Source organism: Tamandua tetradactyla, chromosome 17 (genome assembly GCF_023851605.1).
Source record: "Tamandua tetradactyla isolate mTamTet1 chromosome 17, mTamTet1.pri, whole genome shotgun sequence".
Taxonomy (NCBI): Eukaryota; Metazoa; Chordata; class Mammalia; order Pilosa; family Myrmecophagidae; genus Tamandua; species Tamandua tetradactyla.
In genome coordinates, this window is record NC_135343.1 from 74,219,581 (window position 1) to 74,237,985 (window position 18,405).

General features: G+C 49.6%; 1 protein-coding gene across 1 annotated transcript in view; it reads left to right on the forward strand.

Annotated features, from left to right (window-relative positions):
* SH3RF3 (SH3 domain containing ring finger 3) overlaps window positions 1–18,405 on the forward strand; it is a 401,913-nt gene that overhangs the window by 312,044 nt on the left and 71,464 nt on the right. Inside the window, exon 5 of the mRNA XM_077134952.1 lies at window positions 5,985–6,088. Within this exon, the coding sequence (XP_076991067.1) occupies window positions 5,985–6,088 (104 nt within the window). The remainder of the gene's footprint in view (window positions 1–5,984; window positions 6,089–18,405) is intronic.

Sequence of the window (18,405 nt, forward strand, 5' to 3'; positions counted from 1 at the left end):
TCATAGTTTGGGGGGCTAGAAATCCAGCATCCAGGTCTTGGCAGGGCTTTTCTCCCGGAGCCTGTAGCTTCCTAGCAGCCCTCTGTCAGATGGCTGTGTCTCTCCTGGTGTCTGCTTCTTTGATATTCACTGACTTTTGGCTTCTACTTAAGTGCATCTGAATTCGTTTGCTTGTAAGGACTCCATTGATATGGATTAAGGCCCACCCTGATTCTACCTGGTCTCATCTGAATAGGATCTTTGTAGATCCTACTCACAAAAGAGTCCGCACTTTGAAGTCATAATAACATCTTCAAAGGTCCTTTTTACAGGTGGGTTTGGAGGTTAGAGCTCGAACACGTCTTTAACAGCAGACATGATTTAATCCTTACCCACCTTCATTCTGTCTTCTCCAATTATTTTGATTCACTTAAAAGAAACTGTGGGATCCACAGGTGTTTTTCCCCCTCTTGTTTTTTTTTTTTTATTTCTTCTTTCTTTCTCTAGAACAGATAAAAGCTTTGTCTATGAGCCCAGATAATTAGTCTTTGGGACTTTGTGTACATAACTAGTTCTGGCCCACAAGTTTTGTAATCCTTCTCTAGTTCAATTCTCTAATCTGTAAAGCAGGCTACCCCCCCCTCAACCCCCCCACCATCACCGCCACCTCCCAGGGCTAGCAAGAGGGTCATAGCTGTGGCAGGACTTGAGTTCACTGACTCACAGCAGAACAGTATCAGAGCCAAGCGACTGCCGCAGACCTGGTGAAGCTCCTGAAGCAGAGAGCACAGGGTGGAGGGTTTTTCCCACAGGGAGTGTGAGTCCTGTACAGAATGATGCCAGCTGTGTGCCCTGGGGGGCTGGATGGTCATCCAAGAGTGACAATCGCCAGCCCAGGTAGGCACATTGTTTATGTCAGGGTCACTGAATCGAATGGATGTTTGTTGGCCCTCATCAAACCATTGTTTCACAGAACTTGTCTGGTTTTCAGTTGTTGCAGGGGGGAAGGTAAATCCAGTCCCTGTGACTCCATTGCAGTTGGGAGCAGAAGTTCATGATTCCCATCTGAAAGATAAGAAGACCAAAGCTCAATGGCATTAACTTGTGTAAGGTCACACGGCATGCATCAAAGCTCGGATTCCAACCAAGGCTTGCATGCTCCACAGCTCAGTGCTGAACCATGAGCCGATACTGGCTCTTTCCAAGCCAAGCCCCTCCTCTGAGCTCCTGGTAGGTGTCTCCAGCTGCTGCTCATCTTCAATGTTTCGATAGCTTCAGGCATTTCAAGCTCAACTTGTCCAACACTGATCTCACGATCCCTCCTCCAGGTCTCAGTCTCCCATACCTTCAAATGGCATCTGCATTTGGCCAGTTGCTAAGGCCTGAAACTTGGCTCTCCCTCCTTCCTTAGGCCTACAGCCCAGGGAGCCACTGGCCCTATTAGAGGAGGAGAAAATAATGGCGTCCCCCAAACCTGTGATTATGTGACTTTACATGGCAAAAAGGACTTAACAGATGCAATTAAATTAAAGATCTTGAAATGGGGAGATGATCCTGGGTTATCTGGGTGGACCCAATGTGATCACAAAGGCCTTTCTAAGAGGGAGGCAAGATGGCCAAAGTCAAGAGATGTGCTCACAGAAGCAGAGTTCAGAGAAAGGGAGAGAGAGATTTGATGCTGCTGCACTGCTGACATCTTGATTTTAGGATTTCTGACCTCCAGTACTGTAAGATGAGGAATCCGCATCCTTCTAAGCCACTAAATCTGGGGCAGTTTGTTCTGGAAACAACAGAAAACTAATGCAGATGGTGAGGTGGATAAACACATGGCCTCCTGACCCAGACTGCCTGAATTCAAGTCCAGCCAGCATTCACTGACTGCATGAGCGTGAGCCATTTACCTAACTTATCCTTGCCTCTGCTCCTTCATTTCTGCAAAATGTTGATAAGAAGAATCCCCCCTTGATACGGTTGTTGAGAGGACTAAATGCAGCATTACCGGGCGGGCCATGATGGCTCAGCAGACAGAGTTCTCGCCTGCCATGCCAGAGACCCCGGTTCGATTCCCAGTGCTGCCCATGCCAAAAAAAAAAATGCAGCATTACCTGTGGAGGGTTGAGAACAGAGAAGGGCCTGCCGCGAGCCCTGTATGAGGGTGGGTGGTGGTGGTTGTGCTGTTGCCCCTGAGACTGCCATCTGCCCCTTCTCCACGGCCACCCGTGAGCAGAACCTGCTCTGGGTCAGGGTTTCCCCGAAGGGCAGCCGGGGTCAGCCTTTAGGGATGTGGGTCTGATCTTGTCGCTGCCTGTTTCATGCCCTTCCGGGATGCCCCGTGATCATCGAGGCAGAGACCAAAACCCTCCCCGTGGCAGAGAGGCCTCCCACGCCTGGTCCCCCTGGGCCACTCCACCCCTCGCCATTCTCTCCCGTTCTTCCAGCTTGCCGTGGCTTTCCCGGCCTCGGGCCTTGTCTCAGTCAGCCTCTCCACCCAGACGCTCCTCCCCAGTCCTACCAGCTCCACCCTCACCACAACTCCACCTTCTGCTTCTGAGAAGCCACCCCCAGATGAGGGTCCCCCCTGCCCCGGGTTCCCTGGGAACTGCTCCACCTTTAAGGTCACATGCGCCATCTTCTGTCTCCCGGAGCTGGAACCTCACAGGATCAGAAGCCACATGTGCTTGGCCGCCGGGCTACCTCCCGGTGGTCCTTGCAGCAGGTAGTCAGCAAAGGCACGGATAGAACCTTGTGGGTGCCCATCGCTGCACCTGCATGGAGTAGGCACCCAGTGAATATTTGAATGAGGGTAGAACCTTGTGGGTGCCCATCGCTGCACCTGCATGGAGTAGGTGCCCAGTGAATATTTGAATGAGGGTAGAACCTTGTGGGTGCCCATCGCTGCACCTGCATGGAGTAGGCGCCCAGTGAATATTTGAATGAGGGTAGAACCTTGTGGGTGCCCATCGCTGCACCTGCATGGAGTAGGCGCCCAGTGAATATTTGAATGAGGGTAGAACCTCGTGGGTGCCCATCGCTGCACCTGCATGGAGTAGGCGCCCAGTGAATATTTGAATGAGGATAGAACCTTGTGGGTGCCCATCGCTGCACCTGCATGGAGTAGGCGCCCAGTGAATATTTGAATGAGGGTAGAACCTTGTGGGTGCCCATCACTGCACCTGCATGGAGTAGGCGCCCAGTGAATATTTGAATGAGGGTAGAACCTTGTGGGTGCCCATCGCTGCACCTGCATGGAGTAGGTGCCCAGTGAATATTTGAATGAGGGTAGAACCTTGTGGGTGCCCATCGCTGCACCTGCATGGAGTAGGCGCCCAGTGAATATTTGAATGAGGGAGAGACCACACCTTCTACCGTGGCTGTACAAGGAAAGCTGTATGTAGATACTCAGAAAAAAGACCACAGAGCATGAAGGGTAGCTCCTCCCCTTCTAGACACATCCACAGGGAGGGAAGGACTGGAGGGAGGGCCCTGGGTTTTCTTTCTCCCTTCCTCCAGTTGGGCCCTGGCCTCTGAGTGGCCGCCTGCCGGGCCTGAAGCTCGGGGGAGGGTATAACCTGTGACTGCCTGTGGTAAACGCATCTGTTGACTGTCTCACACCAAAATGACCACAAGCGCTGATGGAGAGCACCTCCTAGTCTCAGGCTTACGTCGCAGGAGGACAGGTGGGATGGACAAACACAACGACAGACGGAAGAGCCCAGAATCTATCAGCAGGAAGGAATGTCCCCACCCACCCACCTATCTTTTCATCCCGGTGCCCATCTAACACTCTTAGCCTCTTCCAACGAGTGGAAGTGAGGCTTCTGTGCATCTGCTGAAGGGACAGACAGATCTGCTGAGGAGGAGCTGCACCGGAAGACTGAGTCTTGGTAGCCTTTGAAAAACAAAGATTTCTCTCACGACTGTCAGTGCTTAAAATGGGAATTCCTTTGTGCTTTCAAGTTACCTTGGAGACACAAGCAAAACTACGTGTTTCTGTTGCACATTTTCATTCTGCCAGGGACTCCACTGTTTAGAAAAGAAGAACAAGAAATGCAATTCCTGACTTCTTATCGGTTGCAGACCGGAGGTGGTGTGTAGCATTAGTTTCCACACCTTCCATTGCTCTACCGCCGGGGGTGGAATTGATGGGTGCCCCGTGCAGTGCCTCAGCTGGGCATGGCCAGAAGTGGCCAGCAAGCTGCTGAGAAAACACCCCCCTTGCCCCTTCACAGAAACTCCAGGAAGTGGTGTGATGGCCAGTCAAGGTCTAGAAGTTGTGTTCTATGCGGATTTCTCCTCCAGCCTTTGTGATTTCTCCTTCCGGTGACATTTGCTCACCTGAGGAACCACACATGGTAACATGTTCACCTTTCCCAACCAGATGGTGGGTAGCACCCAACAAGCCCTCTGTGCCCAAGCCTTCTGCTGTGGCAATCCCATTACTGGCACCTCTCAAGGGGTCTGCTCAAGCCTGCCTTGCTCCCTTTTTATCTTCTAGATTCTACTGGGATCTGCATCCTGTCCCTCATATGGGATCCTACAGAGATCTTCAAGGAAGGAAGCAGATTCTTGGCTTACTCTTCTTTGGGGGAAATGGACCTTACTCTCCTCAAGGACCCCCATAGCCATCCCCATCTGTAGTTGTTTCCTAGACCCGCCATAACAAATTACCGCAAACTGGATGGCTTAAAACAACAGAAATTATTCCCTCACAGTTCTGGAGGCTACAAGCCTGAAACCAAAGTATCAGCAGGGTTAGTTCCTTCTGGAGGCTGAGGAAGAATCTGTTCCATGCCTCTTCTTAGCTTCCAGTGGCTGCCAAAAGTCCTTGATATTCCTTGGCTTGTATCATCTAAACTGCATCGTTCCAATCACAGCCTCTGTCTTCATATGGACTTGCCCGTGTATGTCTCTGTTCCCCTTTTTTGTCCCTTGTAAGGACACTCATCATTGGATTTAGGGCCCACCGGAAAATCCAGGATGAACTCATCTTAAGATTCTTGCCTTAATTATATTTGCAAAGACCCTTATTCCAAAGAGAGTCCATTCACAGGTGCCAGGTGTTAGAATTTGGACACATTTTGGGGTGGGACACAGTTCAACTCACTCCATCATCTCCTGCCTCTAAACAGGAAGACAGGACAGCTGTTCTGGGGGAGGACAGGGGCAGGATGGGCCAGCTGGCTTGTAAGGGGATTCAAGGACAAACTGGCCCCTCACAGGCTGAGTCAGTGGGATTCCCCATGCAGAAATTAACGTTGGCTAGATCATTACGTGTGCCTCAGATTCCTCTGCTCTGCTGCCTTCACCACAGAGCCAGAGCCTGACCATGTCCCTCGAAGAGCTTAGCAGCACATACCTGACACCTGAACGGTGCAACCTTGGCATTACTGTTCTCTTTAGGTCATTCTCGAGTCATCTCCTTGCATAATAGACTCTTGGAGCTTTGAGAACCAAAGGGTCTTGGAAGAGAAACGCCGCGCTCTATAAATCCTGGTCCCCTCTTACAGCCTGCCTCTCTGTCCGTGGCCAAAGGACCCATTTTCTTTAGAGATTAATCTTCAGTTCCTAGGAATGTCATTTTTAAATGTGCTCATGTTTTGTAGCATAAAAGACCTTCTCTGGATATCCTTTAAGGAACCCAAGAAAAATTAATTCAAGTTCTAAAAATAAAACTGGCCCCCCAATACTGCCTTCTTCCGTGTCGAAGGTAGCAAGATGCTGAGCGACCCAGGCAGAGATCAAGAATGATCTTCTAGGCTGGTCAAGAAGGGGCTCATGAAAGTGGCTTTGGGGACGGGTAGAATTGGCTGCAACGCACTCTTCAGTGGACTGAAGAGACATGATTAACAGCCCAGGCAAGCGGAACCTGAGAAACTCAGAGCCCAAAAGGCCGGGCTGTTTCCTCTGGATTCCAGCCAAGGCTGTGTTTCCCTTTTCCCTCGGGAGGGGCTGCTGTCACTGAGGGCTGGGAACTGTCACTCATGTTTCCTCTTGTCTGTTTCCAGGACTCCTCCTCTTCGGCTGGATCTGCCACCATGGCAGTCCCGCGAGCTGGAGCAGCAGCTGGAGAGCAGGGGACATCTCCCAAAGTCCAGTTACCCCTCAACGTGTGAGTTGTCATTTATGCTTGTTGGGACCCTGTGTTCCCTCCAACCCCTCCTATACCTGTGGCCTCTCCCACCCCACCCCATGCTTTCATAGAGATGAATGGATCCTGTAGGGTTTTTAAGTTTATTACTAACTGGTCAGTTTGCTTGTGTCCATCTAACAATGCATGATGTTCTACTGAACACAGAGTGTGGAAAACAAAAGTCTACTAGGTTCATTTTTTAATATTATTGTCCCTAAGGCATTTATTATAAGTCAGGGTCATAATCAAAATATTTCATGACACTGGCACTGGCCAATCAGGAAAGGTCACCAGTGGTAACACTGGAGCAGATCCCAGAGGTCCTTAGAAGGCCTGAGGGGTGGACCCTGAGCAGGAAGAGGGTAGTTGGAGCAGCGGGTAATCTTAAGAGGTTAGAGCAGAAGCTGCTTACCAATTGCTTGGAAGGGGTTCACTATTTTAACAACCATAGCTGTGATATCAGTGCACACCCAGCTGCATACCCTGCCTGAATATTACCGAACCATTCATCCATCTCTAGGAAGTGCAATGCTTATCTTATTTAGAAAATCTGCTCTGTTAAGTTATAGCTCATAAAAGATATGTGCAGGTTTAAATTTCCCCACATGAAAGTGATCTGAAGCATCTGACTGCCTTCTATGCTTTCATTTGGCAATGACTTCAGTTGCTTGAATGACTGTTTTAAGCTGGAGAACATGAATTTGGCAGACAACATAAGCAAGGACAAAAAGTTCAGTAGATCCAGGGTAGATTAAAGGGGTCACTTAGAACCTGTGTTGTTGCAGAACTGAATGTATTTCAAGCAAAAAATAAAGGGGGGGGGAACTTTTGGAAAAGCAACTTACTAAGCCTCAAAAGGTTTCCTAGAAGTAGCATAAATGTACCCACAGACACTCAGGCACCTCTTTCAGCCAAGTTGAAATATTTGCTTTTGTCTGATGACAGGAATGCTCTGAGCATCTCCCCTTTATCTATCCACACTACTGGAGCTAGATTTATTGCCACAATCAGCTTAACTGAAGGGAAATTGAAATTTACTTTTTTTATTTTTTTAATTTCTTAAAGAGAACACAGATTTACAAGCTGCATTCCAAATGTCTTTAGGTCGAGATTTAGAGTTCCGCCGACAGTGGATAGCAGGTGCTGTCTTGTGACTTGGATACCCTTCCAACACCTTCCACTCAAAAATCACGAGAGCCAAGAAGGCACATGGGAAAGAATTAGTTTTGCTGGTCTTGCCCTTCTTGAAAAACTTGGATACGCAATCCCATTTCTCTGAGAAAAGGTCTCTCCATCTGCCAGACCCAAATGGTCATAATGCACCTCAGATGAGTGGCAGGTCAAGGTCAAGGGTAACAAGACCATGAGCTTTTCAAGGGCACAGCCTAGGTTTATTCATTTTGCAGCACCCCCGCAACCAGCTGAATACCTGGCACACTGATTCTCAATAAGGTTGAAAACTAAAGCCTCCCCACAATTGACACCACTTCTTGGGGTGCAGAAGGTTCCCTGTGTCTACTTCAAAGCCTCAAGCTCTTACAAGTCAAGCTGACCAAGGGGTGCCCCTCCAGTCAGCCACCTGAGAAGCCTTCTCTGTTTTGAGCACAGGAGGTAATACAGCTCCAGGGGCATCCCTCTTCCAGGAGATGCAAATATATTCTGGGGGCTTCGATCATGTAAAGATCTTCCATGTTCCTGAGTCTTTAGGGTGTAGAGAAACCTCTTTCTCCCACCCACTTTCCCTCAAACCAGACAAAGTTCATTGCACAAGACAGGGAGAGGGCAGGACCCTCAGCCTTCTGCTCTCTACATCTTCTTCTCACTGCTGCAGATCATGACTCTATTTAGGTTCAGATTTTTATGTAGATAACGGGGAGGGGAAATTTTAGTGTCAGAGAATGTCCTTCAAAGGATAATAAGTATTTTGATAGGAGCGCATCCACTGGTGACATGACAATCATCTGAGCAGTCAGTGATCAGTTTTTGTAAGTTAAATGTGTGTACCCTTTGGCTATTCATACTGAGCTGAGACTTATGACAGGTAATATCACGTAAGTTATAGCAGTATTTATTGACCATTTTGAAAACATGACCTTTGAAATCACATTTTTATTTGATTCCTAGGGAGAAAAAGATAAGATTGACCTGTCAATTTATCAAGTAGACGATTAGCCTGACCACTTAAGCATACTCACTCCAAGAATTTAGCAGCCCCATACTTACTGGGTGACATGTTCATAGCTCAGGGGTATGATTATTCTTTATTTGACTTGTCTTCCCAAAACAATAACTGTAAGTCATGTTTCAAAGGCCTCTAGCTCTGAAATTGAAAATGAGAAGTACTTCCTTTACACAAACAACCACAGGCACAAGTATGCTCCCATGTGCTAGGGAGTTTGCAAATTGTAATAGACTTTTTACTCCAGGGGAAAGCCAGGATGGCCAAACAGGAAGGTCAGTAATTGAATAACTTTAAGAGACCCTCATTTCATATTCCTCATTAACACAGGAGTTTGACTTCTACAGGTCGAATCATGTCCCTTGAAACATGACCCTGCCTGATGAAAAGAATTGGTTGGTCATAGCCAGCCTGTCGGTATCAGGATGTTACTCTTATCCCCTTCTTCGAGCGTATGAAAAGTTTCCAGGGCAGTGATTCATCATGGGTTCAATTGCTTTGTAACCCAAGAAGGGCTTCAATTTGCCAATCCAGTGCTTTGAGGCAGGCTCTTGTCTTTAGACACCTCTACTCACCTGGACCCATTGCATTTCATGTCTTTCCCACTTCCGCTGCCTTTGGAAATTCCTGAATTTCACTCTCTGACTCTAGGCTTGTCTGCCTTTCATCTTGGCAGGTTTGCACTGGTCCAAGGGGGTACAGAATGTGGAGTATCACTTCCTCGAGGTTGGGCTCTAGGTCAGAGTTGAGCCAGTTTGAAATGTCTAAGGGTTGATGGCGAATACTTAGGGTTGCCGCTGAGGCTATCGTGTCAAATTCTTGCCTCCATTTCTCCAGGGGCATCTAAGAGTCAGAATCAGGGTAGTGAAGGAACAGAAGAAGCAGGAAGGGAGTGAAGGGCTAACCTATGGGACCAAATAATGCTCAGGAAGGGAACTGAGCTCACCTAAAATATCAAGGAATTCTCCCGTAAGCTCTGCTGAATACTCAAGGACACTGGAAGAGGAGGAAAAGCCCAGGTACCAGAGTTGGACAAACCCGAATCTGACTCCTGACTGGTGGGCCTTGAGATGAGCGCTTCTCCCAGCTCCAGTTCACTGTGTGAGCTGTGCCCTGAGGGCAGTCATCCTTGTGGATTGTGGGCACCTCAGCCCCGAGGCATTGAGTGTAGGATTGCCATCCGAGAATGAGATTGCCACAGTCTGCAGATAAGAGTCATCACCAGTGGAAGAAAACCAAAAGCTTGTCCAACAATGTGTTACTAGAGTTTGGGGAGACCCAGAGTTCCACCTAGGAGATATGAAATTCATGCCAAGGAAGCCAGAGGAAGACTGAGAGAAGAAGGATTGCAGTTTTCCTGGAGACCAGAGAGGAGAACCCCAAAGGGTACAGAAGCCCAAGGCGGGTAGAATTTATCTGATGGGGCTTGGGGGTAAAGGTGAGGTCATTGAATCTGGTGGTCAAATTTGGGCTTGTAGCCATGGACCCTGTTGTGAACAGATCTTGCTGTGCTGGAAGGTAAACCTCCTTGTGACCACCCACCTCCATTTGCTCGATGGTTGGAAGGTCACCAAGCCACCTTCCAATAATCAGGCACCCCCCGCCAAGGTTTTGTGATGCTGGGAAAGGGACTTGATGAGCAAAGTTTTCCCAGTGCAGGAAAGGAATGGCTTCCATTACCAATGCTCACTTCAAGTCTGCAATGGGTTCATTGGTCTGATTTCAGCACAATAAAATCCAGCAAAAAAAAGTCCCTGGTAAGTCTTGAGGGCAAAGACCTCAACTGGGAGAAGTTCAAGTACTGCCACCCCAAGAGAGGTCTTCCTAGTCAACAGTCGGCCTTGTCTGGCAACATTCCCACCCCAGGATCCTCCTTTCAGGTGATTCCAACACCTGCCCTCAGGTCTACCATGAAGGTCACTGGGCTAACAGGTTTAAGGATCATCAGTGATGATTGCCCCTTACTCCCTACCCCATGACACCCTGTTAAGATGGTCACAGCTAGAAAGAGGGCAAAGTTAGGGCCCTAAGCATATAGGGAGATGGGGAAGAAGTGCACATGGGAATAATGAAGAATTACTTTGAAAGAGATCTCTAGAGCAGACCAAAGAGTCTCACGGGCAGTTTTCATTCCAGTGGTTGGGAGAACTCGAGAGCTGCTGGCACAGTCGACTGTAGCTGAGAGGAAGAAGATGCCTTGAGCCACCAGGGCCTGGAAGCTGTGGGGCACATGGTGGCAGGGGCATTCCCAGCAGCACAACCATTGTCCTAGGTCAGGTTTCCTGGAAGAAGACCCTGAGACTGAGAGTCAAGGGCAGGTTTATTGGAGAGTGTTCTCCAGAGATACACCAGTAAGGAAATGAGGAAAGCAGGATTGGACAGAGGGAGAAGCTGTGCTGAGATTGCAGCAGAAGTCTCAGCTGATCGTAAATAGAGCTCTGAAGCTGCGATAACCCTACAAAGTTTCCCAAGTGGAGGCAAAAGAGTCTTGGCAGCAGACTACCCTTGGGAGGGGGGTATAACCTTGGGTGAAGCTGTACTATGCAGGGAACTTCCCAGTGAGGGGCACAGCACTGAGCCATCAGCAGCTGATAGTCCCAGCAGCTGGGGGTAGGTGCCATGGCCCTTAAGAGGGGATCTGGGACCCACTAGAGCTGTGCTTCTCAAACTTCCAAATGCACATGAAATACCTGGAGGTCTTGTGGAAATGCAGATGGCTGGGACCCATCTCCAGTAAACCTACCATGGTACCCAAGAATTTGCATTTCTGAGTGCCCAGGGAATGCTGGTGTTGCTCATCCCAGGACTGTGCAAGAATCCCTGATTATTGCCACCTGTGTCAGTGTTTATTTGTGTTCTCTCGGGAAGGGCTATCAGCCCTTGTGTTTGGCCCTAGCTCCTTTCTCCCATAAGCTTCTCAACTCTGGAAACAAGTTGCCTGGGCACCCCCTGGGTGAACCAGCATTTGAAGTGGTCCCTGTGAAATTAGAAGGGACCAGGAAGATTGAATGGCTTCCACAAGCTGACTCAGGGAAGGGGCAAAAGCAAGAGTGCTTAACGGAAGAGACCATAGTCCTCTGCCACCCCTAGAGTTCCCCGAATGCACCCCATTCTCTGCTTCCTGAGAATTGCACCCACAATTAGCTGTGTCTGGAGTGCCTTGTCATTTCCCAGCTCTTGCATGCGATGCACTCCCCAGCTCAGCTCTCACCTCCTCCAGGAGTTACTTACTGGCCTTATGGGACTGGGCAGGGTGTCCTCCTTGGCTTCCGTGACCTCCTGTGCAGTCATCTGACTCCACACTTAGAGCTGGTCATCTTCCCACTGGAGTGGGTGCTCCTGGGGGCAGGCTCAGCTCGTGTGACCCTTCCTCCACCACCAGCTATACATGGCTGCCGTTTGATGGATATTTATTGAATTAAAAAGTCAACGAACTTGACTAGTTAACCTAGACGAGCTAACCTAATGAGTTAACCCAGACAAGTTAACTAGCATATCTAGTTAACCTAGGCCAGTGTGGCCCCAATAACTAGAACAGAGGCAGAGCTACTTGCAGGAGGAATAGATAATAACCTTTTTCTTATTTTTAAAGAGACATGAGCATGCTATCCTATATAGGAGAAGGGGCATGCAGTTAATGAAGGCATTAAGAAACTTTAATTCATTCTTGATTAGAGTGGAAAGGAAAGATAGACAATCATGAGGGAGAGATCTTACTATAGAAATAAACAGCTAGTAAGAGTAAAAGAACCCCACGCTTGGGTATTCCCAACAGGCTGTATTTAAAAACAGGCAAGGAGTGATGCCAGGTGGGGTGGTAAACGGAGCTGCCGGGAGGGTGTCTATTCTGTGCTATATACCAGGGCACCTGGGCAAAAAGGGGCAGGTGGGAGCTGAAAGGCAATCCCTGATCACCTGTCCAGCTGCACATCTGGTAGGGGCCGCTTCTGCCTTTTCCTGGTTAGCATGAATGCCCCATAAAGGCTGGATAAGGCAGGATGAAGAATGCTTGCTGAGCCAGATTTCCTGGTATCTCCTTTAATAAGGTACTTTTTACTGTGGTGAAATGCACAGAATGTAAAATTCACCATTTAAACCATCTTAATACATACAGTTCGGCGGCATTTAGTACACTAGCAGTGTTGTGCAGTCCTCATCGCTGTCTGGTCCCAGAATATTTTCATTTCCCCAAAAGGAAGCCCCACACCTCATCAGCAGCCACTGCCCCGTCCACCCCCCACCCCTCAGCCCCTGGCAACCGGGAATGTCCTTTCTACCTCTATTGATTTTGCCCATCCTGGGTATTCCCCGTAGATAGAATCACACAATACATGGCAAATAAGGGATTTTCAAGCAAAACTTTGGGTGAAGACCCACAGAGGTGATGTGTGAACCTGGGAGGCAACTGGCACCTGCACACTTGACGAGCCGGTGCTCAGCTGCCAAGGCCTTTTAAAGCTGGTAATAGTGGAGGCTGGTATTCTTACCCATTACACAGCTATCCCCTTTTTAGTTAAGGTGTAACAGAGAGGCTGGAGGCAAGTGCCTGAAACTGTACAGCTGTGTTCCAGTAGCCATGTTTCTTGAAGATGATTGTATAATGATATAGCTTTTGCAATGTGACTGTGTGATTGTGAAACCCTTGTGTTTGATACTCCTTTTATCTACGGTATGGACAGGTGAGTAAAAATATAGATTAAAAACAAATAAACAATAGGGGAAGCAGATGTTAAATTGAGTAGATTGAAATGCTAGGGATCAATGAGAGGGAGTGGTAAGGGGTATAGAAAAAATAGGAGGAACAAAGGTTAAAATATAGTGGGTAGATGGAAATACTAGTGGTCAATGAGATCGTTCTAAGAAATGATCATGGCAATGAATACACAACCATGTGATGAGACTGTGAGCCATTGATTGTCCACCAAGTACTGAATATTCATATGTTAAGAATGTTCGTGTTTGTGTGTTGTTTTGTTTTGTCAATAAAAATAAAAAGTGCAAAGAAAAAAAAAAGAGAGAGAGAGAGAGAGAGAGTGAAGGCTGGGCGCTGGGAGCAGGGCGAAATTCCATCTGGCTGCACCCAGCGTGGCTTCTTTTTCACACTGAGGGCAGGCTGCCCGTCAGCTGGGCCGACTGCAGGCTCCGGGAGCGCCGGAGGCTGCCCGCCCGGCCAGATGACTGCGTCCACCCGCACTGCTGGTGGGGCGTGACCAGGGGATGGGGGTGAGGAGGCGACACCCCTGCGGCTGCGGCTGGGAACCCCGGCCGGATGGAGGGCCGCTGGAGGCCTCGGGTGCTGCGGTTCCCTCTGCCGGCGCGCGCCCCGTCTGGCTCTTCCTCGGGTCGGTCTGGGAGGGAGACAGAGGCGCGATGACAGGCTCGCCCGCCCGGGCCAGCGCCCTACCCCGCGGTGAGTCATGAGCCGGCTATGCAGATACCGCACAGCGGGGAGTGTCCTGCGAGGAGAAGAAACCGTCCAGCAAATCCATCTGCTCTTCGTTTCCCCTCTGAGGCACCCATGGGGTGGGGGGGGGGGGGGGGGGGAGCAGGAGGGGTGGAGATTTTTTAAGGTGAAGTCAGACTTATTTACATTCCTGTTCCCCCGGCAACGTACACCGTTGAGCTTGAAATGTTTAAACGCAGGAAGGATTACTCATCTGACCGAACAAAATTTAAAATAAAGATGAAAATACCAAGCCCATGAGGGCCCCGGGGAAAACTGGTGCAATGCCTTCCCTAAATGGTGGATGGCTTTCGAGCAGCGCTGCAAGTGAGAGGGGACAGCGGGCCTCTCCTCCCTGCCCCCGGCCCCCCCCCCCACCTTCCCTGCCCCCCCCCCCAACAAAGCGCCACGTCTCAGCCAGGCCTGGCCATGCGCTCCACGGGGGCCACAGGTGTGTGGAGCGTCTCTTGATGCCCCCTCAAGTCCCCATGGGGCAGCTGCAGCAGCCACACAGCCTGGCTCTGCCTGTCACGCTGTGTGAACGGACAAGAGTCTTCATCATTTGGGGGCTTCCTGCCCTCAGCTGTCCCGCAGGGGTATGACATCTGCCTCAGAGTTCATGGGGCACTTAGGAAAGTAGGGACGGGTGCCCCGCTTCCTGTTATTTCTCCCCTGGTCTTGCTGATGGCCCACCAGCCAAGTGAGGGGGCGGAACTCTGGGGGGCCATCCTTAAGTCGCCCCCAGGCAGCGACGCCTTATGTGTATGGCCGTCTGATGAAATCAGAGGACCTCAGCCTAAGAAATGACCCCTGTGGGCACCGGAGGGTGTTATGTATCCCTGGGCATTTACATAAATGAAATATCTTAAATTGCAAGAGTATTATCGGGTTCATACTCCTAAGAATCTGGACTTCCCATGTGACGGCAAGCTGGCCTGTAAAACTGAAATCAATTTCTTTTTGCAAGCGAAGCTAAATGGTGCTGTTCTCTGAGCACACCCTGACCTAGAGGGCGGGAGGAACATGGGGTCCAGCTCACCACCCCAGCTCTTAGCAGCGTGGGTGGGTGCTTTTAGTCAAAGTTGAGCAAATGGGACAGCGGGGGGTTAGCCAAGTTCACCTGTTAGATGTTGTATTAGTTAGGGTTCTCTAGAGAAACAGAATCAACAGGGAACACTTGCAAATATAAAATTTATGAAAGTGTCTCACGTGACCGTAGGAATGCAGAGTCCAAACTCCACAGGGCAGGCTGCGAAGCTGATGACTCCAATGGATGGCCTGGATGAACTCCACAGGAGAGGCTCACCAGCCAAAGCAGGAATGGAATCTATCTCCTCTGAGTCCTCCTTAAAAGGCTTCCCATGATTGAATTTAGCATCACTAATTGCAGAAGACACTCCCCTTTGACTGATTACAAATGGAATCAGCTGTGGATGTAGCTGCCGTGCTCCTGACCTAATCCTATGAAATGTCCTCATTGCAACAGACAGGCCAGCGCTTGCCCAATCAGATGAACAGGTACCACAACTTGGCCAAGTTGACACCTGTCCCTAACCATGACAGATGTCCATTATCTTGCCTATAGGATTTCATTGGGAACCATGTCTGTTTATTTTAAATAAAAATGAATTTTGAGAGAAGACTCGATTTTTACTTAAAGACCTTAGCTAAGCTATCTTTAGGCCCACAGTGTACAGAATCTTTACTTTTATTTTGACAGGGAAGAATCAAAACTCCCCTTTTATTTTGAGAAGAGCGCACAAAGTGCTGATTCCTTTGAATGGCACGGGGCTCTTATAACGTGGAGTAAGAAAGAATCAACTCATTCCCAAAAGGTGATTAGCTTTCATTCATTGAATGGCTACTCCCCCAGGATCACAAACACAACTGGCAGACAATTCACGGGGTTTGTTGGGTATTTATCAAAGCTCCTAACGCTTGACTTCTTTTTCAAACCTGGAGCGTGAGTTTGGCAGTCTTGAAAGATGGTTGCCAGTTGACGCTGCTCCATAAAGCCCAGGTGTGGGCAGGGGCGGCTCCGGTTCCCTTGTGGCTGCTGAGCCAGCATGTGCCTTAACATCTTTGTCACCTGGGGGTCCGTGTCCTCTCTCCGGCGGGGACAGCCCTTGTTTGGTCAGGTGACATGGAGACCACTCGCCCTGCCCCAGGGAGGAAGGTTGGAACTTGAAGCAGGAGAATGCTCCTCATGGCTTCAGCAGCCCCAGACCTGCCCCAGCCGATGGATACTGTCACTGACCCAGGGAGAGCAGAGCTCTGCACCGGACCTGCCCAGTTCCTACAGCCTGGCACGTAGCAGGAGAGAGCATTTCTGCAGGCCACCCACTGTTCACCAGATAGGGTGCTCCTTGAGCTTTTCAGTGACTGCAAGACCCAGTCTCCTTCCTGCTCTCTTCTTCGACTTATGTCTCATCCCTCCCTCATGCCTTTGTGTGTTTCACGGTCTTTGTCTCCAGCTCGCCCCTTGCTTATTCTTTTGCTTTGTGTTCCTCCATGCCGACTCAGTTCACAGACCCCCACTCTCTTCCACTCCCGTGCGCTGTCTTCCATACTCTGCTTCTCCTTTTTGTTTTCTTCCCCTCCCGTTGTAGACATCTGCATCCTGCAGTCGCCTCCTCATCTCCGCCCTGTTCTTTGCCTTTCATTCATCCTTCCTCATTCAGCCTTCCCCATGGCTCCCTTCTCCCATCTCCTCTCTCCAGCTCTTGATACCCACCTCAAGAAGAAGAACCAAAACCTGCTTTTGCTTATCTTTACATTTATCGTTACATTCAAGGTCAGCTGACACACTTATCTTTACATTCAAGGTCAGATAGCAGAGCAGGGGACAGTATGAAAGGGTTCCAGTGCACACATCCATGTGTGTGCATCTCACGCACACCCACAAACATGCACATCTTTATCCTTCAACAGTCTTAATCTTACTCTCAAAACCGGAGCCCCTCTTTATTCTTCTTTCAACAAATATTGATTGAGAACCCACTATGTGCCAGACAGTATTCTAGATACTGGGATTGTGCAGCGAACTAAGATGAAAAGCCTCAGGAAAGATTCAGTCAAGTGGAGGGAGACATGGTGGGATTAGAGCAGAGAGCTCAGAATAGAGGGAAAATAAGTGCAAAGGTCCTGCGGCAGGAACGTGTTTGATATATTCAAGGAACAGCTTGGAGTAAAGCTTCCCTGAGCCAGGGTTTGCTGGGACACTTCTGCCAGAAGACGTATACAGGGGGTCCTGTTCCTCAGGGACCCTGCAACCTGAGATGACATTTTCCCCCTGAGTCTATTTCCAATAGTGCAGAGCCCTGTCTTTCCCTCTCCACTGGGCACTCTTCAGGGACTTTACAAATTAATGGTGGCTGTCTCTAGCCAGGATCCCTGCAGAAGGACAGGGTGTTCTGTCACCAGAGGATGCAACCCCTCAAAGTTCCACAGATCTCGCAGGAGTGTGGCAGAAGTGGGGAGGAAATGAGAGAGGACGAGAAGGGTGTTCAAACTCTGTGTCATCCAACCCCAACCCCCCTGGGAAGTCAGCCGCTCCCCTCGAAGCCTCCAAGAGTGGAAGGCTCCATGTGGGAAAAGCACCTTCAATAACGTCAGTCCCACAGTGGAACAAAAAACTGAACTTGGAGGGGAGGAAGCATCCTGCATATGATTTCAATGAAACAGAATGCTTTCCTTATTTAAGTATTTTATGATCCAAGGCCCACATGTACATGACGCAGTGCAGGAAAGATGTGCATGGGACTTAGCACTTTGGCCAGAGTCGGGATCAAAGAGAGGAACCCGTCTGAGTGTTACTCCGGAATACCAAAGCGCGATGGCCACAGCAGTCCAGTCTCTCCTGTGGGAGGGAGTGATGGCGGCAAGCAGCCTGGGACCTGGGTGGATAAGGAGGGAAGACGAATTGACCCCACCAGCAGGGAGTCTGTGACAGTGCAGCCCAGGACTGGGTTCCTGGGGCACTTGGGTTCCCTTTGTGGTCTGGAGCCCTGGCAAGCCAAACCCGTCCCCGTGGTCACCAGAGTCCATGGCTCCCTGCAGGCCCAGCAATGCAGATTGCCACCAGAGTTGGCCTCGGCTATCCCAGAGCAGCTGGTCCTTGGCCTGGAAGGGCAGTGGGGCCCCATGCAGCTTGTACCCCACATCTCTGCCCCATGCCCACCGGCCTCTGATCAGGACCCAGTGGTGATGGGAACAGAACTCTTGTTTCAGGCAAGCTTTGTTTTAACAAAGTCCAAGCTTGGACTTGGACTTGTCCTCAGCCTCCTGTTGCCCATCAGGCAGCTGATGAGATCTCCATGTTGCTACCTGATTATGCACACGGAATAAAGGTGGTGCAAATGGTTTCCCCAGCTGGTGACTAATGAAATCTATGTGTTCGGGCGGGCCACGGTGGCTCAGTGGCAGAGTTCTCACCTGCCATGCTGGAGACCAGGGTTCGATTCCCAGTGCCTACCCATGCAAAAAAGAAGAAGAAAGAAAGAAATCTTTAAGTATTCGATTAGACCTGTGTCACATGCATGTGCACATCATCCCAAGCGTGCCCCAAGCAACCACTCCCCCGGGCTCGGCATTCCACTCATACCTACTGTATATTTACCAGCCACAGAATCAAAAAGATTGTTCTGACATCATAAAGAGACAGAATGAGGCAAA